Raw genomic sequence first — 25,228 nt, 5'->3', positions numbered from 1 at the left:
ATTCTGGGGCCCCATCTTCCTGGTGCAGGGCCTCTGGGCTTGGACCCCTCCCTTCTTGGAGACTATCTTTGCAGTTGTAATTGTCCTTCTGTTTGTGGGCTGCCTACCTGGAGTCTGGGTCTTCACTCTACCACGTCTCCGCACCTCCTACCTGACTCCTTGTGGTTCCTCCTTTATAGCTCCGGTTGTCGACGATCTCTTCTACTCATGTTCTCATCTTTCCCGTTGTGGCTCAGTGGTGAACGAGTCCAACAAGGATCCATGAGGTTGCGGGTTTGATCCCTGGCCTTGCTCAGTGGGTTAACGATCCGGCGTTGCCGTGAGCTGTGGTGTAGGTCGCAGACGCGGCTTGGATCCTGCATTGCTGTGGCTGTGGTGTAGGCCGGCGGCTACAGCTCTGATTCGACCCCTAGCCTGGGAGTCTCCATATGCTGCAGGAGCAGCCCTAGAGAAGGCAAAAAGACACACACACAAAAAGAAGTTGCTTTGTAAATAGTTGTGATTTTGGTGTGCCCGTAGGAGGAGATGAGTTCTTCCTCCTCTCTACCATCTTCTCTAATCAAAACACTTTTTGGGAGTTCCTGTCCTGGCTCAGTGGCCACGAACCCGACTAGTATCCATGAGGATATGGGTTTGATCCTTGGACCCGCTCAGTGGGTTAAGGATCCCACATTGCTGTGAGCTGTGGTGTAGGTCACAGATGTTGCTTGGATCCCGTGTTGCTGTGGCTGTGGCATAGGCCGGCAGCTGTAACTCCGATTCCACCTCTAGCCTGGGAACTTCTCTATATGCCACACATGTGGCCCTAAAAAGCCAAAAACAAACAAACAAACAAAAACCCACCAAAAAAAACATTTTTAAGGCTGAATTTGCCCTTATAAATATTTAATCAATAATATCCACAGGAACCTAATCATCCATCCTGTGGATGATCACCTCACACAAAATACCCAACACTCGGGTCATTCAAGGTCCCGGCAGGAAATGGGTAGCACCCTCAAATAGGATAAATGATGCACGTTTAAAAAGAGAACTGTTTACAAACCTGTGGTCAGATGAAACCAGCAAGGCTGGGAAAGCAGCCCTGGCTGGTAAGAGTGGAAATGTATTTCACCACCACCGTCACCACCCACACCTGAAGAGGCGAGAAGAACATTCAGAAAGAGCTGCAGCTGTAACTTTGGAAGAGCTGGGCCCCAGGGCTGTGAACTCCACAGAGGAAGGAGAGGAAGGCAGCTGCTGCCAGTGTGTAGCCCTGCAGGGAGGGGGTAGAGGGGCCCTGAACTCTTCCTTCTCATCTCCCGTCTCTTGTAAGTGCCTCCTATTGGTCGATCCCAACCAGAAAGCCAAAGGACAAGGCAGCCCATTGGATGCAGTGCACTAGAGAAGCCTGCCTCCAGGATAATAGACCCAAAGGGTCAAGATGAAGGGCAAACCTGGAGGGGCAGACAGATGATGCACAGCATTAGGGAGTAGTATTCCCTGAGAGCAGACCTATGTATCCTGTTTCTTGGCTTTGCTCCTTCCTGTTTCCTGGAAATGTGTGCTTGGAGAGAAGGAGCGATGATACATAGTGGAGTTCTTCGTCTGTCTGGAAAGATGAACCAGAAACTTCTGGATAAAATGATCAACTCTTCTCAATGTCCTGCTTTTTTATGCTTATCCCAATGCCCAATGTGTTTTAGAAGGTAGAACAGCAGTTATAAGTGACATCAGACTGCAACAAACCCCTGGAACTGACTCTTTTTTCCAAAACACTGCAAAATATGGTATGTTTGGTTGAGTCACATCAACTAAGAATGATTTTACTAGCTAAAATATTGATATTAGATTTTGTAATATAAAATGACCAGCTCTCCTTATAGAGTTGGCTGTTTCTAATTATTTATATTTGTACTTGTTCATTTTATCTATAAGAGTAGTGAGTGCTGAAATTTTAGGTAAAATATATGAGGATAAAATTGTGAATTGGGAAAAGACTCTCACTGTCTTTTCCTAGGACACAATGTTTGGCAAGAGCGTAGTTGGAGATTTCCCAGAATAAAAGAAAAAGTCACTTCCTGATCTAAAGTAAAGAGAGAGGGCAAAACAACATCTCATTCATGAAAACACACACACAATTTATTTAAAACATATGCATTGAAACCTTAATGAACTGGATCCCTCAGTAAAGTAGACATGAAAGATGGGTTGCTATACGCTGAGCCCAGGGATTCATTTTATTTTATTTTTTCATTTTTTAAAGTTGTATTGAAGTGCTGTTGGTTTACACGATTTTGATCATTTCTGTACAACAGAGAGATTCGGTTAAACATGTACACATATCTGTTCTCTTTTATGTTCTTTTCCCACCTAGATTATTACGGAATATCGGGTAGAGTTCCCTGTGCAATACACCAGGGAGACTTCGTTTTAAAAAGCAACATGTAAGAAAGTTTCTTTCATCAGATTGGATTGGATGTTGAGTCTGACTCCCTAACGCCTCACTTCTCTGGCCTTGTCATGATCACTGACTTTCCAAATAATGATCCTGAAACCCCACAACTCCCATATCCATAGACCAGCTCGTCGAGTTCATTAGGCCACATTTATCAGGTGCAGTAGTGGCCTACAGTGATGTTATATTGTCACCTGTGTCTGCAGCATTGATCCCCTGTGATTACAGTATGCAATCCAGAGGTAATCCGAGAAGACTCAGAGTAGAAAAAACAGAACTAACCTCATAAAGAGAGGTTAGTAACTAGAAGAGGCACACGGAGAGCTTCTGGGGTGCCAGCAGGAGGTACGAGGAGGGATTTGGGGTCTCCAGCCATGTTCTGTTTCTTCAGTATGAACGTGAGAGGGGCCTGCTCCACCCGTTAAATTTTAGCAGGTGCTCCAACTATAATATGTGTAACTCTCTTATGTTAAACTTCAGTCAAAAGTTCTATAACTGTACACACTTGTATGTTGTGTGGTGGGTTTGTGTGTGTGCATAATGTGTGTTCATGTGCTAATTACTAATCCTGGTACTTTTATCTTTAGCCTGGGCTATGGCTGCCCCCTTGTCCAGATCATTTTGATTGAGTGCTCCCCTAGTCATAGGAAATGCTGAGTGAACAGCTTAGAAGCAAATACATAGACACTAAGACAAGAAGATAGGAAGTTCCCGTTGTGACTCAGTGGGTTACAGAGTTGACATAGTGTTTGTGAGGATGCGGGTTTGATCCCTGGCCTTGCTCAATGGGTGAAGAATCCAGTGTTGCCCCAAGCTGCAGTGTAGGTTGCAGATGTGACTTGTGACTCGGATCCGCTGTGGCTGTGGTGTAGGCTGGTAGCTGTGCACCGATTTGACTCCTAGCCTGGGGAGCTTCCATGTGCTGGCCCTAAAGAGAAAGAAAAGAAAATGAATGTCAATAAATATTAGGGTTTAATAATATGGGACATGTAGATTAATAGATTGGAGAGCAGAGTTCAGTAATTGAGGTGGTGATTTCATGTCCCCAAGAGCAATTAAATTACGTTAACATATCCTGTTCATAAGGCTGGGGAAACCTGAGTTTAGAAACCTTCCACTACAATCAAAGGGTTCACTGCTTAAAGATGAACTTTACTTACTGTAAAGTTAAGTTACCCCAACCATGCTGAAAACAGAGATAACATTGTACTGCCTTTTAGGGAGGGTCTTTTGGAGAAGCTGGATTTAATCAGGAATTCCATTTACACAGGTCACCAGCACATTCCCAAGTCATTCCATATGATCAAAGTTTCACTGTAATGTGTAATCACCTACAATGTGGGTTTTGACTGTAAAGAAGCATTACGCAGAAATTTCTGCTCAAATGCAGAAATAGTTGCTGTGACCAGAGCCGGGTAGATTAAAATGAGAGAGTGTTAGTGCTAGAGGGAACAGCAGATATCATCTGATTCAATCCCCACACTTTACAGTGGAGGAGATGTAAGCTCAGAGAGGTTAGACTGACTTCCCCACGTACACAGCCGAACCAGACCTGATGTATCTGCATTTGCTGACCTGCCCACCTTCACTCAGCCTTGTTCTCTGGAGCAGAGGTGTGGGGTCAAGCTGACTTGGGTTCACATTGGTCAAGCCCTTGGATTTGCTAGTTGGGTATGACCCTGGGCCCCTGTGACAAGTCCTGTCCTGTGAAAAAATATGGCCTAGGTATTAATTCAGAGGTACAGATACTAAGGTGCTGCACAGCAAGTATCCTGCGAAAGTAACTCCCGAAAACAGAACTGAGGCAGGAGGAGGACTATGAGGCTCATTAACCCCCTTCTCTAGGAAGGAGGCTGAGAAGAGGGAAGACCTCCAGGGTGGAGATCTTCCCATGGTTTTTGTCTTCTCAGACTCTGGGCCTGAATGCCCAGGGGAACTGTGCTTTTCTTCCGCCTGCAGAAGTGCCCTGGACCCTTGGCATCTTTGAGGATGATGGGTATGGCATTAGGATGTTATCCTTTCCTAATGGCAAGTCTAAACATGCTGAGTGCAGGTCGTACTCCCAAGTGGCATTGAGTAGTGGAGCCCAGTTGTGGGCTTTCGTCAATGCTGTTTGCACCTGACTAAGTGCAGACACCTGCCATCTAATGGAGGCTGTGTTAGGACTCCCCTCAAAAGGCTTTCATGAGAATGAAGAGAGATAATGTATTAAAGTAGATGGTAAGATAATGTGTGAAAGTGGGTAGTTGGCACACATTAGCTACTTAACAAAAGTTTTGTACACCGATTGTTATTTGTCTAGAACACAACAATGAACTTGACCTTGCTGCTCTCCAAAAACCTTGAACATCGTTTGACTTAGACAAGTTTTTCTTTATAGAATGGATTACTTAAAAAGCATGGCTTTGGTGAAGCCCTAGACAACACAGGAAAAAGTGATGAATTACCTATTTTAGGAATTGAATCCAGTTGGGACTCTTTGGCTGTTGTTCCCTAAAGAGACAAGGAGTATAATTGAATCTTACTTTTTTTCAAGCCTGGTCTTTAAGGTGAAAGACCCAAGATCTAGCTTCTAGTCTCTTACTTAGTAAAAAGTGTCAGTGGGTAAATTATCAGATGGCTTTGAGCATCCATTTCCTCATCTTTGAAATGAGCTTGATAACGATACCTACTCACTAGGTGGTTGTGGAGCTCAAATGAGAGAAGGCATATACCAAGAGGTAAAAAAAAAAAAAAAAAAAATCCAACAAAAAACCATCATTAGAGAGGAGCTCTGAAGAATGGAAATCTTAAGGCGATTGTGTTGCCTCTTTTCCAGCTTTCATCTTGCTGCTACGAAAGGACACGTGGAATGCCTCAGGGTCATGGTTACACATGGTGTGGATGTGACAGCCCAAGACACTGCCGGTATGTAGTTTTTATCTTTTAAGTTGGCAGGCCAGCAGGAGGGTGGATATCTTAAAGGTTAATTACATGTTCGTGGTGGAAAATTAATGGTCTACAGATAAGCTGAAAGTCTCCTCCAATGGCTAGGTTCTGACATGGTTTCATTATTTGTGCCTTTATAGGGGTTTTTATCTTATATGTGGTTTATCAACTAGAAACTTTGTGCTTCTGATCCGTCATTAAAAAATTTTATTTTTGGAGTTCTGGTGTGGCTCATTGGTAACGAACCTGGCTAGTATCCATGAGGGACATGGGTTCCATCCCTGGCCTTGCTCAGTGGGTTAAGGATCTGGCGTTGCCATGAGCTGTGGTGTGGGTTGCAGACACGGCTTGGATCCCGCGTTGCTGTGGTGTAGGCTGGCAGCTACAGCTCTGATTTGACCCCTAGCCTGGGGATTTCCAAATGCCGCGGGTGTGGCCCTAAAAAGATTTTTTAAAAAATCATTTTCTAAACTTATATGCATGAGAGTTCCTTGGTGTCTGGTGGTAGGACTCAGTCCTTTCACTACCTGGGTTCAATCCAATCCCTGGTCTGGGAGCTGAGATCCCACATGAAGCCACTCATGCCATGGCTGAAAAAATATATATATATATATATATATAAATATATATATATATATGTGTGTGGTCCATACAGTCCTTCCTAATTTTTGTTTCATAAATCATGGTATGAAGTAATGAATAGAGTGAATCCTGTAGGCACTCTTTTCATCAACTAGCTGAGATGAGCTCTGTGGACAGAAGCCATGATCGTCATATGGACCAGCTGCCAGTGGTTTGTAGCCTTTAATGTGCTTCTGAATCACCTGGTAACTGGAGGGGAGCAAAAGGGGAGAGGGGGAAAGGGGAAGAAAGAAAAGAATAAACAGCATACAAACACAGAACACACACACACACACACACGCATCCATCCAACCCTACACATATACTCCAGCTCTATCCTCTGAAATTCAGACTCCATTGTCTGAACATTTCCAGCCAAATGGCAATTTTTGTAAAGCTCCCAAGTGATTCTAACGTGAAGCTGGTGTTGCTAAATGATGATCAAGGCACATAGTGAGAAAAGGAAGTGTAGTCTTACCTTTGAACATTGTTCTACAGAAGGGAGCCCCTGGGGTCCCCAGTCTGGGATTCTGTCCCTGTTGACCACACCAAAAGACCGAAGCAACTACTGCTAGCTTTTCAGTTCTTTTTTGTACTTGAAAACCTTTGTCTTGTAATAGGGTTTTGTTAGTTTTTGCTGAAATAGGAAATCAGTCTATTCTGTAGTCTTTATTTAGGCTTTTCACTAATCCATAATGGGTCCCTTTCCATGTGCCCCCGCCCCCCCAAAAAACTACCACTGACACCTCATCATCTTGGAGGCAGTTTGGTCAATCAGGTAGGTAATTGCGAAGATACAATTATTACTCAAAATATGGTTGGAAAACTTGCGTTTCCACATTATTTTCAAAAAGTCTATGGCTCTCGAAATAAAAATAAAGAGTCCCCGGGACTCTTTATTTTTGAGAATAGATTTGGTTTTTTTAGGACAGGCCAAGAGCCACTTGAAGTCAAGTCAGGTAAATGAGGTGTCAAACTGGAAAAACCATTTTTGGTCAAAAATAGGGAGTGACTGACGTAACAGAATGATTTTCCCAAGTCACAGAAAGCTCCAAAAAAATATTTTGAGAAATGGCAATACCAGTGGAAGATTGAATGGTTTCCTTAAGTGACTACCTTGAGGGAAATACTAATTTATGTTGCTAATTACAGTCGCCTTTAATCCCAGGACCCAGTTATTTTATTTTTAAAGTTTATTGTTACTGCTTTTGAAGTCATACTACCTACACAGAGTATGATTGGTAAAGTCCCCTTGATGAGAATATACGTCCTCCTAAGTAGATAGACTTTCTCGCTAAGAAAATCATAATCTCAAAGAATTTGTTAGAGTGACTCAATTGGAGCTGTTACACAGTCTTGTTTCGCTGTATTTGATGTTAAGAAAGATTAGACAGGAGTCTAGTTATTTCATAATGTATTTCGTAACATCGTAACCAAATGTCTCTCCCCCATGTTTTGATTAAAGGGGAAAAGATTTCTTTAATACACGCTCATTGTAGAAAATTTGGGAAATGCAGACAGCTGTCAAGAAGATAACCAGTGCTTCTGCTCCTATCAAGAAGAAAACAATTGTACTGTTGTGCTATATTTCTTACCAGATTTTTCTGGCACATTTGTACATAGCTGAGATCACAGTCTACATCCTGCCTTTAAAAAAATTATCATTCCTGCACTGAAAGCTCTTAATAGAGTTTTAGGAGTTCCCTTGTGGCATGGCAGGTTAAGAATCTGGCACTTGTTACTGCAGAAGCTCAGGTTGCTGCTGTGGCGTGGGTTCAGTCCCTGGCCCAGGAACTTCCATATGCCGTGGGTGTGGCCAAAAATAAATATATTGTTTTCAGTGGCCATCTAACACCATGTGGGATTTGCTACCCCAGCCCCAATTCAGTTTCTGAGAACCTGGTGAGTCAGACACTGAGTCCTAGACACCCCCACGCAGTGCCCGCTTCTTTGTGGACTGAAATGATGGTGCCCTCCAATAGGCCACACTGGAGGGGATGCTGCAGACCCATTCTGGACTCCTCTGGGCTGGTTAGTGGAAACACTCCTTTTTTTTTTTTCCACCTCTAATCAAAATTGGTGGAATCCACAGCACTTTGTCGCCCCGGACCATGGTCCAAACATTCCATGAGTTGCAAATATCCCACATCTGCCAGTGACTTCTCTCTCACCTGACATCTTTAGCAAGGATGTCAGCACTCTGGTCCCGGGCTTATTGCTTGGCTTTGGTCTGAGTGAGACACTGACTTCTCACGATTTCTTGAAAGCCTGCAAAGAGAATGCAGGAAAAGCTGCAGGAGTAAGTGTGCATGGCAGGTCTGTTGTGTTATCTAGAGCAGCACTTCTCAGCCTTTTCTCTGTCACCACAAAGCAAGATACACGTGATGGCCTTTACAGCTCGCGTCCTTCCCATTGGTTATCTCACTTCCATCTCTCCCTCCGAAGAGTGTGTGTCGGAATCCACGGGATGGACAAGGACATTTGTCACCATGCTTTAGTGGTCTTTCATAGCCCCAAACACTGGATGAATGGGTGAATTAAATGGCTCGGCTGTTACAGGGATTGTCTTTTCAGTAAACCTGCCTTAAGAATTGCCACATTACTTCTAAGATAGAGTCCTCCTCAATCCCAACACGCACCAAGAACTTGCACAAAAATCTGTTACCATAAACTTACTAACTGCCCTGAAGAGTTTCTGAAGGGAACAAAAAACTGCTTTCAAAATACATTATTAGAGTGACCTTTTTTTATCCCTTTTATCCATAAAGCCTAGGATAGTTAAATTGGTACAGTTCTCTAGTTTTTAAACTGGTTATTGGATTTGAAGCAAAGCATTCTTGGCATCTATTTCTTTTCTTTTCCTTCTTTCTTTTTGTTTTGTTTTGTTTTGTTTTGTTTTATGGCTGCACCTGCAAGATATGGAAGTTCCCAGGCCAGAGATTGAATCCCGAGCTGCAGCCACAGCAACACCAGATCCTTTAACCCACTGTGTGGGGCCAGGGACTGAACCCACACCTCCGTAGCAACCCAAGCCACTGCAGCTGAATTCTTAACCCCGTGCATGGCAGGAACTCCATCTCTTCCTTCTTTAACGACTATCCTTCTACACCAAATGCTTGGAAGTCTGATGGGAGAATTTTCATAAATGCTTTACAATCTTAGGAGCAAAAGGGTAAGGCCGTGGCTATAGTAACAATACAGCATTTCAGTCATCATGTGAGGTGGCTTCTGAGGCTTAGGTGAGATGACATGTGTGACCCTCTTAGTAGCGCCCAACCCATGGGGACGGCTCGCTGCCTTAGGCTTCTGTGTTGGATTATTGCTTCGTCGCCCACATCACCTTTATTCTCTTTCAGACGTGAGGCTTTGAAAGGTTTCACATATTTAAAAAACAAGCAACAGAAGCTTTGAATACCACCAAGCCACCTGTTCTCACGGTACAAATCTGAAAACTCCTCACATTGGGGGAAGCTCATGACTCATGTTTTTGGCTTGGGGGGGGGTGTCCTTATTCTTTATTGCCTGTTTGCCCAATAAGCCATAGGTGTATATGTAGCCTTCAGCTGGGAGTCTGCACCTAAGCTCATAGCGCTGTCTTTGAACAGGACCTAGGTTATTTATCCAGCTCCTTTCATTGCTTTGTTTGTGCTTATTCTTCTTATACGTAAGAAGTGGCATTTCTCTCTGCTTCTTTAAAATCACTGCTGCCAGATTCCGAGGTTTTCCAAGGTGTGTTTTTGTTTTTCGATGCCTGTAGTTAACACCCAGAAGAATGAGATACATTCTTAAACAGAAGCATAGACAGAACATTGGAAAAATTTTTTAAAAATCTTCTATTTGTTCGTTTGTTTTTGGCCACACTTGAGGCATGTAGAAATTCCCAGGCCTGGGATCGAACCTGCATCTGCCACAGCTGCAGCTGTGCAGGATCCTTAACTGGCTGCACCACAAAGGAACTTCTAATTCGTCTGTTATCAGTGCTTTTTTGTTTTTTGTTTGTTTGTATTTAGCCATGCCTGTGGCATGTGGAAGTTCCCAGGCCAGGGATCAAACCCACACCACAGCCAGGAACCCAAGAGGCTGCGGTGACAATGCCAGATCCTTACCCTGCTGTGCCTCATTGGAACTCCTATCTGTGCTTTTTTGAAGCCTTAGCTTCCAGGCTCCCATTATTGGCAAGTATATTCATTTGAAACAATGTGACCCAGTGGCTAATTAAGATAGACTTTTTCTCTCTCTTCTTCGAAAGTCCCAGATTGGTGTGGCAGCTCAGCTCCACACAGAGGGACGCAGACTTGGTTGCTCCACCATCTAGGATGTTACCTTGGTTCTGATGGCCCAGGATGGCTCTGCCTGAGGCTGCATCCCAGCAGTGGGTGGAAGGGCAAGAAGCCCAGGACCAGAGGACACATTCAGATCCTACTGGACGCAGAATCATCTGGAGCCATACCTGGCTTAAGGGAAGCTAGGAATTCTGGGCAGCAGTTTGTCTAGTTAAAACTGTAAAAGGTTTTAGGGAGTTCCCATCTTGGTGCAGTGGAAACGAATCCAGCTAGGAACCATGAGGTTGCCCATGAGGTTTCGGGTTTGATCCCTGGCCTCGCTCAATGCGTTAAGGATCTGGCGTTGCTGTGAGCTGTGGTGTAGGTTGCAGACGCAGCTCGGATCCCTCGTTGCTGTGGCTCTGGCGTAGGCTGGCGGCTACAGCTCCAATTCGACCCCTAGCCTGGGAACCTCTATATGTCGAGGGTGTGGCCCTAAAAATACAAAAGACAAACAAACAAACTATAGAAGATTTTAAATGAAAAAAAAAAAAAAGCAAAACACCAAAACTATAGAAGCTTTTGCTGTAGAAGGAGTGGGAACAGAGATTGAAGGATGATGTGCAATTTCAGTCACACTCCATACCTTAAATTTTCTCTGATCTCTTTGCCCACAGAATTTTTTTTCATAGAAGAAAGACTTAGGAGAGTGAGGCCTGGGGTATGGAAATATCATAATGCACAGAGGTCTCAGGAAGGGAAACTTGAGAACCTTACTCTTTTGTAGGGTTTCAGGTATGGGTTTAGCTTTTGTTTGCATTTCTGGGTGGCCCTCCATTTCGTTATGCCCCTAATCCCACTCAAATAGGACACCACCTGAGGACCTGTAAGGTCGTAGTCATCTTAAAACTCAGGTCCTTTAGTGGGTGGGACACTGAAAATGTAAGTTGCAAAGATAGCCCATTAAGTGTATTTTGTATTTTCATTTGAAATAAAACCAAAAAATGATCATATGATTTTTAGTTCTTATTGTTCACATGTGTGTTTGGGATGTCAGCAGGGCCAGCCGTGTACAGTGACTGGCATCACTGGCCATGAAAATATTTCAAATGACACACACACACGAAAAAAAAAAAACCTTTTGCTTGTATATAAAATACTATGCAAATTTATTTTTGTACATTACGGGATGATTTCAAAACTCCATTGAATAGTATGAATGGTTATTAGAAATACCTTTTTCTGCCTCAAATATAATCTGAACCATTTTGCTGTACACCAGAAACTAACACAATATTGTAAATGAACTATGCTTCAGTTGGAAAAAGACGAATAAATAAAAATTTTTACAAATACCTGTTTTATGGAGTTCCCATTGTAGCTCAGTGGTTAACGAATCCAACTAGGAACGCTGAGGTTGCGGGTTCCATCCCTGGCCTCGCTCAGTGGGTTACGTGAGCTATGGTGTAGGTCGCAGCTGCGGCTTGGATCCCGCGTTGCTATGGCTGTGGTGTAGGCTGGTGTCTACAGCTCCAATTAGACCCCTAGCCTGGGAACCTCCATATGCAACCCTAGAAAAGACAAAAAAAAAAAAAAAACTTTATTCTCTGATCTTCTCTCCCCTGGGACTATAACTAGGTGAATAGAGTTGTGCTCCAGTGATTAAAAACTTGCTATAAAGGTAAGGATTTCTAAGAACAGTGTTGTTTAAACATATTTAAAATTGTGAATAAAAACCAAATGAATTGATGCTTTTATGTTTCTATTCATCATTCTGAAACTCTGGTTTTTAAATGGCTATTTTAAACTTTAGTTGATTATCATTTAATTCCCTTTGTTTATCTTTTCTTTTCTTTCTTTCTTTTTTTTTTTTTTTGTCTTTTTTGCTGTTTCTTTGGGCCGCTCCCGCAGCATATGGAGGTTCCCAGGCTAGGGGTCGAATCGGAGCTGTAGCCACTGGCCTACACCACAGCCACAGCAACTCGGGATCCGAGCCGCGTCTGCAACCTACACCACAGCTCACAGCAATGCCGGATTGTTAACCCACTGAGCAAGGGCAGGGACCGAACCCGCAACCTCATGGTTCCTAGTCGGATTCGTTAACCACTGTGCCATGACAGGAACTCCCCCTTTATTTTTCTAAATGCCTCTTAATCATCTGAAACTATGATTTCTCAAACTTCAGCTTTTTGGTGTCTGTTAGCTGTGTTGTGTCTTAGGACTTAATTGATTTAAAACCGAGTACCCTGCACTTAAAGAGTATGCCCACATGCCCATCAGTAACCCCTCCACTGTCTAAGTTAGTTCTCCGTTTCTGTACAGATCTTACACCATTGCGTAGATGGTTACTATCAGAGGGAGTTTGGGGGAAGGTGTTCCATGGCCACAGTGGCTGGGCCATTCTTCTTAGACTCAGTAACAGGATTCTTAAACCACCTGGAATAGCCCACAACGTTTGACTTATAAATAGCAGTGCTCTTTTTACTTACAGGCAAAGTTCTGCTGAAATGCACTTGAATTAGGGTCGCCCTGCTATTTTCCTGTAGGGAAATTGCTTCCTGACATTTCAGGCAGATCCATAGCCGAAGGGGGCCAGACTTACGCACTGGCTTGTTACCTTGAGGTTCTGTCCCTGCTATAATATATTCTCTCCAGAACATTCTGCCTTCGGAGAGAGAATTTTATTTTAATAGTAGCCGTGAGAGACATCTCACTCCAGGGGATTTTGCATCATTTGAATTTTGAGACGGTTTTAAGTGAAAAATGCTTTTGTGCTCCTGGTTAGGAAGACACATCATAGGGCCAAGGAATAAAAGAATTTTGTTTCTCTAGAAACACAGCACTTATTTCCAGGTATGACTAGAACTCTCGGAATGAAAATGAAAGCCTGCTATTTATTTATTCTGTGACGAGTTGTATAGATCTCCCTCCCCTCTTGTCTTTGGAGAACGGTGCCTTTTTCCAATGGGTGCTGTTTGTGTAGAATAGCTTTTGTCCACAGGACAGACAAAAGTTAATGCATCGCATGCACGGCATAAACAGTCTACTTACAATCAGGATGGCTTCCAAAAGTTCAGCTGTAAGGCATTTTTTAAAACACAGAATGTGCTTGTCCTTAAAGCACTGGTAAAAAATGATGGCTGAGGGCAGGCTAACCCACCAAAGCCTATTTAATGCATCCTGTGAGTGAGCTCACTGATTGTGTGTTAGACCTCCTGAAAGCAGGGGAGCAAGGGGAAGAGAAGGGCTTTGTCTTCCTCCTCCCAAGGGTCTCTTTCCCTCCTTTCCTGATCTTCCTCATCCTCATCCATTTAGGGAGGGGGTCACGGGATTCCCACCTTTCAGTGTTCTACCCCCATCAAAGAGCTGCCTTCACACAGACCCTTAAAATCTCTGGGCAGCTGGTCTCAGAAAAGAAGGAGTCTGAGCTTTTGACCTCACCCATGATTTTGTGCAGCTCACTGTGGTCCTAAAACCCTTTTACTTTACTTTTTCTCATATAACTTGGTTCTTTCTTTTAAAAAAAAACTTAATTGGCGTATAGTTGACTTACAAAGTTTATTAGTTTCAGGTGAACAACAAAGTAAATCAGTTATACATATATCCATTCCTTTTCAGATTCTTTTCCCATGTAGAATATTACACAGTACTGAATAAATTTCCCTGTACTATACAGTGTCCTCATTACTTGTCTATTTTATATATGGTAATGCGTGTATGTTAATCCCGACCTCCTAATTTACCCCTGCCCCATTTCCTCTTTGGTTTCAAAGTCTTTGAGTCTATTTCTGTAAGTTCTTTTGTATCATTTTTTATTAGGTTCCATATATTAGTGATCTCATATGATATTTGTCCTTCTCTGCGTGACTTCACTTAGGATGATAATTTCTAGGTCCATCCATGTTGCTGAAAATGGCATTATTTCATCCTTTTTTATGGCTGAGTGATATTACATTGCCTGTATATACTATGTCTTCTTTATCCAATTCTCTATTGATGGACATTTAGGTTGCTTCCAAGTCTTGGCTATTGTAAATAGTGCTGCAAACATTGAGGTGCATGTATCTTTTCAAATTATGATTTTCTCTGGATATGTGCCTGGGAGTGGGATGATAGTTCTATATTTAGTTTTTTAAGGAACCTCCATACTGTTCTCCAAAGCTTTTATTCCCACCAACAACATAGGGGGAAAACCCTCCAATTTTAAATATACTCTTTCCTAGCCATATGATTCTCAAATAATTAGTGGATTTCCAGTCAGTGTTATATCACAAAGACTAATTCAGAAAAGAGAAATGGTATGTGGAGACTGAACCACATATAAAAGAAATATGTTCCTCTAAGCCAGTACTTCTCAACTGGGGTGATTCCCACCCACCCAGGGAATATTTAGCAATGTCTGGAGACACTTCTGGTTGTCCCAGTATCTTGCAGTGCACAGGATGACCCACCTACCATACTTTCAAGTGTCAGCACTGAGGCTGAGAAACATGCTTCAAGCCTGTTTGAAAGTATGGGTTACAACCACTATGGAAAACAGTATGGAGGTACCTCAGAAGACTAAATATAGAACTTCCATATGACCCAGCAATCCCACTTTTGGGCATATATCCGGACAAAACTTTCCCTGAAAAAGACACATGCACCCCTATGTTCATTGCAGCACTATTCACAATACCCAAGACATGGAAACAACCTAAATGTCCCTTGACAGATGAATGGATTAAGAAGATGTGGTATATATACACAATGGAATACTACTCGGCCATAAAAAGAACAAAATAACGCCATTTGCAGCAACATGGATGGAACTAGAGATTCATACTAAGTTAAGTAAGTCAGAAAAAGAAAGGCAAATACCATATCATATCACTTATATCTGGAATCTTAATATATGGCAAATGAACCTTTCCACAGAACAGAAACTTGTGGACTTGGAGAACAGACTTGTGGTTGCCAAGGGAGAGAGGGAGGCAGTAGGATGGACTGGGAGTCTGGGGTTAGTAGATGCAAACTCTAGCACTTGGAGTGGATAAGCAATGAGATCCTGCTCTGTAGCACAGGGAACTATATCTAGTCACTTGCGATGGAACGTGATGGAGGATAATGTGAGAAAAAGAATGTATATATATATGTGTGTGTGTGTGTGTGTGTGTGTGACTGGGTCACTTTGCTGTACAGTAGAAACAGAACACTGTAAACCAACTATAATGATAAAAATAAAAATCATTAAAAAAAGAGCGTGGGTTGCTTACAGGTGTTATATCGTAGGTATCTTGGGTCAAACAGTTTGCAAACTGCAGGGTTTAGAGTTTCCTAGGTATCATTGGGTTGGCTCACAGTGGTAACTTTGGTTCCTTCCCTCCAAACCCCTCTCCCAGACATTTGTAATGAACATACATCTAATTCAAATTAACACTTCTGTATCGAGAGCCTACTGTGTACCAGCAGTGCTAGAGGCACTTGGGTTGCAGAGCTTATATTCTGAGGGGGAAAGAACAGTTAACTCCCTAAGAGTCGGGGGAGTGGGAGAAGGTCGAGGTGGGAAAGGAGTATTGGAAGGTTCTGGGTGCTACGAAGGACAAAGAAATGGAGCAGGGAGTAGGAATAAAGAGGGTGGAGGAAGAATTGGAATTTTGAGCGCCGAGGTCAGGAAAGGGCTCATCCATAAGGTAGCATTTTGGTGGCATCTGAGGGAGGTAAGAGGGCAGATCCCAGAGGAAGGGGAGCCAAGCCAAGCAAAGAGCAATTCGTCAGAGCCCTAGGGTGGGAGCCTGCTGGTCTAGTAGCCACACCCAGGCTGCCCCTAAGCCCATCTTCCATAGAAACTCCACAGCCCATTAATCAGGGCAGGGGTTGGGGGGAGCTGGGTGTACCATTAGAATTTCTTTCTTTTTTTTTTTTTTTGTCTTTTTGCCATTTCTTGTGCTGCTCCCACGGCATATGGAGGTTCCCAGGCTAGGGGTCTAACTGGAGCTGTAGCTGCCAGCCTACGCCAGGGCCACAGCAACGCAGGATCCGAGCCGCGTCTGCGACCTACACCACAGCTCACGGCAATGCCGGATCCTTAACTCACTGAGCAAGGTCAGGGATCGAATCCGCAACCTCATGGTTCCTAGTCAGATTCGTTAACCACTGTGCCATGACGGGAACTCCAGCATTAGAATTTCTTAATGTCATCTGACCACAGAAAAGTCAGAAGGTGTCACGTTCTGTGAAAGGAATGTGAAAAGATGCTGCTTTGCTAGTGGGTTGTTTTTATAACCTTTATCCTTCTTCTGCCTAAGAACTTTGAATATCTGAGAACTCCATGTAATTTGCATACAGAGCTGGAGCACATGTGGAGGAGAGAGAAACACGGAGTCAAAGTGAGGTTTCGAGTGGGTGTGGGGTGTGCTGTCAGCTGGCTTGCTGGCTGCCTCTGCTGGCTTCTGAGGCCCAAGGCAGTTGTGGCAGTTGTGTCCTGGTGTGACATTGTGGATGTGGGGCATTCACCACCCCTGCTGACACCTGAAAGCAGAACTTCCCAGCTACATCCTGAGTCTCCACAAGGTTCTAGCCCAGAGCTTAACTGTACCCAGGAGAATGGCAGCTGGTGTGGACCCTGAATGCTATCCAGGGGGCAGGACGGTCTGTGTCCTCCCCAGTTTTGTCACACTGAACTTTGCAGATAAGAAGTGGAGGCCTTAACTCCCAAGAGCAACAATTCCATCTTTGTTGGAGCACAGTTTATTTCCTCATAGTTGTCTTCATTATGGAGATAAGAGATTTTAAATGTGCGGTCGTTTTCTTCCAATTTTTTTTTTTAATCCATTTAGGACACAGTGCTCTGCACCTCGCAGCCAAGAACAGCCACCATGAATGCATAAAGAAGCTCCTTCAGGTAAAATGGAACAACTGAAAATTATGAATGTGTCATTTTTCAAATTGGAAAGTAATCTTAGGTGTGAAAGGACAAACACAGACAGGTTATCCCTGAACCTCGATTTCCTAAGAAGCTTCATTATTAAAATCAGGTAACCAAGAAGATCACTTCTGTAGCAACTGTACTCATAGAGAAAAGGATCCTAATAAAAATTTGGAGTATCTTCTTGGAATCCAGCCCCTTCACTCCTTTATCCACCTTTTTTTTCCCCCCTACCCGAAGGATTTGTACCATTTAAATAGTCAATTTAAGAAAATTATTTCCATGCTGTTGGAAATCCTTCCAACACAGGATCTCGCATATCCTAGTAATTATTTTCTCTCTCACTTACTAGTAGAATGCAGCTCTTCTTAAGAGGCAAAGTTTCAACCACCATTTCCTTGTATGTAACTTGAGGAGCTTTGGGTTCTCAGCTTTTGTTCAAGTTCTTGGTTTTATTCTTCTTTATAATTTTAGGTCATCTCCCTGGTTTGATAATCCTGCCAGGAAGCTTATACCCATCACTTAGGGTGACACCTTCCATCTACCTTCAGAGATGAGTGTTTCCCGAAATCCCAAGAGCAGCGTGTACAGTAACTTCCAGCTGTTGCCAGTCAAAATGCAAGCTGCCCATTTTCAGGAACAGCACAGTGCAACAAGATGTGTTTGGAGTATTGTCTGTTCCCTTAAGCTGCTGTCCTGGCCTTCCCAAGCCCTCTTTGGGACCCAGCATCTTGCTTTAATTTGCCTTTACAATTCTGATGCAGAAATGTGGGCACATTCTTCAGCTTGTCCTGCTCTGTTGATCACACAGCTTCTTGTCTTGCATTACATGATGCAAGCTACCACCTGTGCTAGGAATGCTTAGCCTTAGCAGGTCTTTGAAGTGAAATTCAAGAAACAGAGATCAACATCTGTGATGATGATGATGATTTTTATTATGAGGCTTCTCTCTAAAGACAATTACAATAGAACTTTTCTTTTCTGCCTCCTCTGGATCTGGGCACTTTCTGGATAAATGAACATCATTGACTTTCCTGAGGGCCCTGCCGCCACACCTTTGGTCTTACCTTCATTTTTTAAAAAACTTACTTGTATTTTAAATTGCCATTCCCAACCTGGCGTAGCTATCCAGACTTTGCATCTGGCTCTGATTTGAAGGAAGAATGAACTTGACAAGCTGGAAATCCACAAGGACCAGATATTCTAGCCTCTAATGTAATTTTATATCTGGTTATGCAAATGGATTGGTTTTGCTCTGGAATCTTTGAAGCCTTTAAACAGTTCCTTGTGCTGTTCTAAAATTAGGCCAAAGCATGGTAAGTCGTAACCCAATCTCCATTCTGCTCACCACTGAAGGGTAGACAGACATTTCCCTCTCACGTTGCCTGTTCTCTGCAAACTGTCTGAATGCCATTCTTTCTGGAGAGTTGTTAAAACCTGAGGCTTTGATGTCCTCGTAATGGGCTGCTCTCCTTGGGTCCCATACCCCTCTGGTCACTTCTTCACTTCTCGTTTGGCTGCTCCATGCCCTCTGATGGGACCGCCCTTCACCCCTGCATCTTCTGCACTGACTCTTCTCTCTGGCCCTTTGCTCTGACTCTCTGTCTGCTGGAGAGGCTTCCCTTCTCCAGTGGCCACCATCTCAAAGGTCTCCCTCCTTGAGGCTGTGAATGCAGAGAGAGCCTTGTGAGAATCTTCACATTCAGATGGGCTCTCTCCCTCCCCAGTAGCCCACTGCTTCCCCAACAAGTGTTCCCTGGGCGCCATGCACTGTGTTAAGCAGTGAGTATTTACTTACAGACAGAGCAGCCCCTATCCTGCCCAAGCTTGCCATTTGGTAAACAAAGGCACACATATACATGACAAATTGCACAACACCAAAAAGAAAACTAACAGAGTACTGGGAGGTGGGAGTGGGGGGTTGTTCAGGGAAGGGGAGGTGATTTTTTTGCCTTTTTTTTTTTTTTTTTTTTTTTTTTGCTTTTTAGGGCTGCACCCATGGCATATGGAAGTTCCTAGGCTAGGGGTCACATCAGAGCTACAGCTGCCCGCTTACACCACAGCCACAGCAACACCAGGTCCAAGCTGCATCTGCACCCTGTAGCAACCCAGATTCTTAACCCATTTAGCAAGGCCAAGGATTGAACCTGTGTCCTCATGGATACTCCTAGGGTTCATCACTGCTGAGCCACAACGGGAACTCTGAAGAGGCAATTTTTAAGCTGAAATCTCAGTGGTGCAGAGAGCCAAAGGGGGAACATTCCAGGCACATAGGACAGCAAGTACAGAACTGAGGTGACGCAGGTTCGATCCCTGGCCTTGCTTAGTGGGTTAAGGATCCAGTGTTGCCATGAGCTGTGGTGTAGGTCGCAGAGGCAGCTCAGATCTGGTGTGGCTGTGACTGGCGGCTACAGCTCTGATTCGACCCCTAGCCTGGGAACCTCCATATGCCGCGAGTGTGGCCCTAAATGAGCCAGGGAGAAACGAAAGGCAGTGAGCAGGCCTGGGGTGAAGGGAATGAGGAGAAAGAGGGGCCCACGGTGTGGCCTTTTGTGTGTCATGATGGGTAGACAGTGCTTCATCCAAGTACAGCGTAGACCCTGGAAGGCTTTGCAGTAAGAGCGACATTCACAGTTTAGAAGGAGAAAGCAAACTGGAGCTCCACTAGGTGAGCAGGTGCCGCCTCAGACCACAAAGTGCTAATAGAGAAAGAGCAGACAATACGTGAGGGTGTGTTCTGGAGAAAGAATGAACAGGATGTGGTGGTGGATTAGATGTGGGAGGAGGAAGAGGAGAAGAAATCACAGGTGACGCACTGGTTTCTGGCTCCGAGGCTGGACCGATGATGGTGCCATTGACAGAGGCGGGGAAGCCTCTGGGAGGGGAAGCCAGAACTTTTGGTCGTGCTGCGTTTGAGGTGCTCATGAGACACCAGGGGAAAATGTGGAACAGGCAGAGGGTTGTCAAGCCTGGGGCTCAGAGATGCCATCTGCATCTCTGTTTTTTTTTTTTTGTTTATTTGTTTGTTTGTTCTTTTTGTAAGTTAAAATTAAGTATTTATTTTATTCCACTCCATTGAGGCACGATATTCCTGGTTAGAGTTTCAGGGGCACCCAGCCATGGGCATACAAATGTTGTGTAGAGATATGGACAGCCCAGCCTGTCCGGCTTTGAATCCTGGCTCTGCCTCTTACTGTGACCTGGGCAAATTACCAGCTTTTTGGTGCCTCAGTTTCCTCATCTATAAATGGAGGTAATAATAGTATCTACCTAGGGTTGTTAGGAGCTTTAAAACAATTCTTTGAACAGTGCCTGGCACATAAAGCTAATACTTACACAGTAGTATTGTTGTTTCGTCAAGATATACATTCCAGGAGTTCCCAGTGTAGCTCAGTGGTTAACGAACCCGACGAGTATCCATGAGGTTGTGGGTTCAATCCCTGATCTCACTCAGTGGGTCAGGGATCCGATGTTGCTGTGAGCTGTGGTGTAGATCACAGCCGTGGCTCGGGTCCCACATTGCTGTGGTTGTGGCGTAGGCTGGCAGCTGTAGCTCTGATTTGACCCTTAGCCTGGAAACCTCATATGCCACGGGTGTGGCCCAAAAAGACAGGAAAAGAAAAAAAAAAGATACACATTTGGGAGTCGCTGGATTCTAGATGGGATTTTGAGCTGTGGGTGTGGATGAGATTACTGAAGAAGAGAGCTTAGAGAATGCACACGAGGGAGCCCTAGGGTGCGTGTTTGGCTAAAGGGAAAGGGGTGGCCAGAGCAGCATGAAGAACACGAGGATGGGATGTGCCAGGCGGGATTCCAGCAGTGATGGGAGGGAGCTTTTGGAGAAGAGGGAGTGGATTGCAGGTGAGAGGTTGGTAAGAGGAGGACAAAAATGTCTGTCATTGGCAACATTGAAGGTGACAAGGATCAGGCCATCTCCATGGAGTTTTGAGGGCAGACACCCAACTACAGTGAGTCCAGGAATGCATAGCAGCTTGTGGGGGGCAGAATGTTGGTTTGGAGAAGGGGGGTAGAGAATTGGGGCAGGACAGGGGGAAAGGTGGGATCCAGATGGAGAGCTCCTCAAGCATGTTTGTCAGCTGGAGGGGATGGTCTCTTGGTGACAGAGTTGATGTAAGAGAGGGGGCCAGTCAAAGCAGCAAAGAGGTGATGGGTCCCCTGTGTCATGTTTTCTTGGTGATGCCTCTCCCTCCACAAGACCCTAGAGCACAGCAACTGGGACTTCTTCATGTTTGTACTCTTCCTAATGAGTCACATCTCACCTTGCAGGAAAAGAATGGACTGAATAGAAGTGTATATTATATGTATTTATTGACTTTTGTCTTATAGTCTAAATGCCCAGCCGAAAGTGTCGACAGCTCTGGGAAAACAGCTTTACATTATGCAGGTAATTCTCATTCTCTTATTTGTCTTCTTCTGCCCTAAGAAACACTAAGTTTTCATTTTCCTTATTTAAGCCATTACTGCTACCGTATTATTCCTGATGTGGTTTCCTGTTATTCCCAGACATGATTCCTGTTTTCCTTAGTTTGCGAAATGTGTAGAGTTGACCTGAGGCATACATCTAGAATTCATCAATCACCTATCAAATAACGAATAGACATTGTCATGGTTATTGTATTTTAATTGATGTGAAGTTCTTGTTTAAGAGAGATTCATGAGCGTCTGAAGGTTTCAGGTGATGTGTGATACAGATTTTTTTTACTTGGGGGATCCAAAGGAACATTCATCCACTTTATTTATCACCATTGGATTTTACCACCTGCCACACAGCTTAAAGTGACAAAACATGGATATTGAACTGTGGGAGGATTCGATTTATAAATTCTTCTAGTGCTGGTTGTAGAAAAGCCAAGTCCTAGGAAAAGCTAAACCAAATGTTTGCCTAAAGGCAACTGGCAGGCACTGGCTGTAGGTCTGGAGGGCACTGAAATTAAACAGATTTAAAACACCGCTTCCTTAACCATCCTGACGTCATTTCTCTTCAATGCAACCAAGTAACCCGTTCAAACTGGGTAGAAGGTGACCTTTCCTTCCTCGAAGTGTTTGATGCCCCTGGGTGTGAGAGTAGCTTTGTGATCGGCTCTGTTTTCTGTGTCTTTCTTCCCTCAGCGGCGCAGGGCTGCCTTCAAGCTGTGCAGGTTCTTTGTGAGCACAAAAGCCCCATAAACCTCAAGGATTTGGTGAGTACTGGGTGACCCACTAGAGGTGGAGATGGACACTGGTTTCTAGAGCACCATGGGCTCCTTGCCGGAGTCATGAAGACGTTAGAGACCCATGTGCTTGGCAAAAATCTATTGCTTTCTGACTCAGGTCCTCTTATGCAGAACAGATTTAAGTATTATCCCCATTGGTCCCTAAACTGTTAGCAGAACATCTTGCAGTGTACACTTCCTATATTTGTTTCTAAGGATAGACATGTGGTCTGCCATCAATATTAAATATTATTAAATATTTCTTGATTTAAAAAAACAGAATGTGTGCCACACCCACAGCATATGGCATGGAAGTTCCCGGGCCAGGGATTGAATCTGAGCCACAACAGCAACCTACACCGCATCTGTGGCAATGCCCCTCCTTTTAGCCCCATGCACTAGGCCCTAGGATCGAACTCGCTCCTGTGCAGTGACCAAAGCCACTGCAGTCGTATTCTTAACCCACTGCACCACTGTAGGAACTCAAAATTTCTTGATTTTTATGAATGAAAAATAAGTCTCAGTAGAAGTTCTGTTATTTCTTTCTGTACCCCGTGTATCACCTTGGGTACTCCTGCAAAGAGTTTCCCAGTTTTAAAGACCGCTTCTAGCCTATTTCGACCTTGCTGTTTTAAATATAAATTGACATGCCTGTGGCTCCCAATTACAGGGTTAAATTACCTGCTGTAGCATGGGACTTGGCTATGTATATATTATATCTGGTGGGGTATTGTGAAGTGAGCATTTAGGATCTGTAAGTAAATCCACACTCCCTGAATCTTGGTACTTTATAACCAGAAGGTACTATGACCTCACAGATGATTTTTTAGAAATTCTGAAGTTCCACTTTGAGTGGACACTTAATCTTTAAGCAGCAACTGTATTCTTAAAACTCCCCATTTTAAAATAATTGGATAGATGTTCCCAACAGGATGGGCAGCATCTCTGGAGAGCTGGGATGCAGGTTCGATCCCTGGCCAGGCACAGTGGGTTAAGGATGCCATAGACTGTGGGGCGGCCAAAACAAAAAGAAAGAAAGTAAAGAAACATGAAGTAATTGGATATATTCTTACTTACTTTATCCTTTGCCTACTTGACCTTAACATCACTGTTGACCCCATTTGTGGAGTATGTTCAAGGAAAGAGCAGAACAAAAGGTTCTCTTTATGGTTTGCATGATTTGAGTCAGGCTCCCCTTCATCCTAAGGTTATGGAAATTGTCTCCTACAAATTCTTGTCTTTTCTTCATTCGTTTTATCCTGCAATATTGAGATTCCTAGACCATCTTACATAGTTTATATGAGTCCAGGATCTGGGTTTTTTTCCTAAAGGAATTGCTCATTGTTATAATGTCGTAACCAAGGCATTCTTTGCGTTGATCTCTTTATTTCATCATTTGTCAATAATAGACAAATGAACTCTTAATTCATGTCATGCTCTGATACGTAGTAAGATTATGAGAGGGGATGCTTTCTGAGAAGACAGCGATGGAGTGGCAGGATACTAGGTTGCATGTAGTTCACTCGGAAGAAACTGCTTAGAGAGCAGTGGGCTTGTTCATGGCATGTGGAGACAATTCTTCCTTTCTCCAGGACCATGGAGAACCACTTCTCAGTAAACACGATGTACTTGCCTTGAGCCTATGTGTGTGTCCCACTGCCTCTCGCGTCACCGCCAGACTGAGTGAGAGTCGAGGGATCAAGCACCGAGAGGCTGAAATTCCATGAGAAGGGCTGCTCTATCGACATGTGATGCCGGGCTCTGGGGGGGCACAGACTATCTTGGGCAGTGAAATATCAGAGCAGCAGGGCAAGTCAGGAATAAAGTGTAAAAGGAGTAGGGAACTTTGCAGTTCTGGCTTTTGATGTCTTAGTTAACTCCTTAATCCGAATTTGTCTCCTAGGATGGGAACATACCACTGCTTCTTGCAGTACAGAACGGCCACAGTGAGGTCTGTCGCTTTCTCCTGGATCATGGAGCAGATGTAAATTCCAGGGACAAAAACGGAAGGTACCCTAGAGTGAGAAATGATGTGATTTCAATGATAGCCATGTTCTGAGATGAGCTTCCAAAATATCACAGCTGTATTTTTGGATCATTTGTTTTCAAGCAGCTTTCACTTCTTTACTGTTTTCTGCCTTTTGGGATAATTATGAATCTGTTTTGACTTAAAAAATATTCTCCCCAGACTTCTGGGAGCATCACTGCTGACTGTGTCTGTGATGAAGTTATTCAATGCAAAAATGAATAGACCATTGCCTTTGACTTTTCACGCAAGATAAAAGGAAACATATTAGTTGCATTTTAAAAACAGTCTTAACAAATGTTTGAAGTTCTTTGAAATATTTGATTTGAAAGGAAGACAAGATGTGCCCATCATATTAAATTCCATCATGTTCAGAAGACTATGTCTATATCATTTGACTGGTATTGTTTCATGTTTTGACTTAGTCTGAAGTTTTATAAAATAACTACCCAATTTTATTTTGCTAGCATTGCATTTTGAATTTCCTAGAAGATTAAGTATCGTTCAGGTTTAGCTGCACTTAATCGTCTTTTCTTTATTTTTAAAGCAAATGAAATGATTCCCTGGCACAAAGTTTTCACATTTTGTTAGTATTACGGTGTCGTCTCCTTCTTCTTTAGAACTGCTCTCATGCTGGCCTGTGAGATTGGCAGCTCTAACATCGTGGAAGCCTTAATTACAAAGGGTGCAGACCTAAGCCTTGTAGATTCTCTTGGACACAATGCCTTACATTATTCCAAACTCTCAGAAAACGCAGGAATTCAAAGCCTTCTATTATCAAAAATCTCTCAGGATGCTGGTATGTGAAAGAAAATAGCCAGTGTTGTTTGAAAT

General features: G+C 43.6%; 1 protein-coding gene across 4 annotated transcripts in view; it reads left to right on the top strand.

Annotated features, from left to right (window-relative positions):
• Nucleotides 1–25,228, top strand: part of RAI14 (retinoic acid induced 14) — a 168,257-nt gene that overhangs the window by 127,358 nt on the left and 15,671 nt on the right. For all 4 annotated transcript variants that reach the window (XM_047767344.1, XM_047767330.1, XM_047767338.1 and 1 more), the window contains 6 exons: nucleotides 5,256–5,344; nucleotides 17,067–17,131; nucleotides 21,503–21,560; nucleotides 22,286–22,356; nucleotides 24,272–24,378; nucleotides 25,015–25,193. In XM_047767344.1, the coding sequence (XP_047623300.1) occupies nucleotides 5,256–5,344; nucleotides 17,067–17,131; nucleotides 21,503–21,560; nucleotides 22,286–22,356; nucleotides 24,272–24,378; nucleotides 25,015–25,193 (569 nt within the window). The remainder of the gene's footprint in view (nucleotides 1–5,255; nucleotides 5,345–17,066; nucleotides 17,132–21,502; nucleotides 21,561–22,285; nucleotides 22,357–24,271; nucleotides 24,379–25,014; nucleotides 25,194–25,228) is intronic.

The sequence above is a fragment of the Phacochoerus africanus genome, chromosome 1 (assembly GCF_016906955.1).
Source record: "Phacochoerus africanus isolate WHEZ1 chromosome 1, ROS_Pafr_v1, whole genome shotgun sequence".
Lineage (NCBI taxonomy): Eukaryota > Metazoa > Chordata > Mammalia > Artiodactyla > Suidae > Phacochoerus > Phacochoerus africanus.
This window is presented reverse-complemented; position numbering and strand designations above follow the sequence as displayed.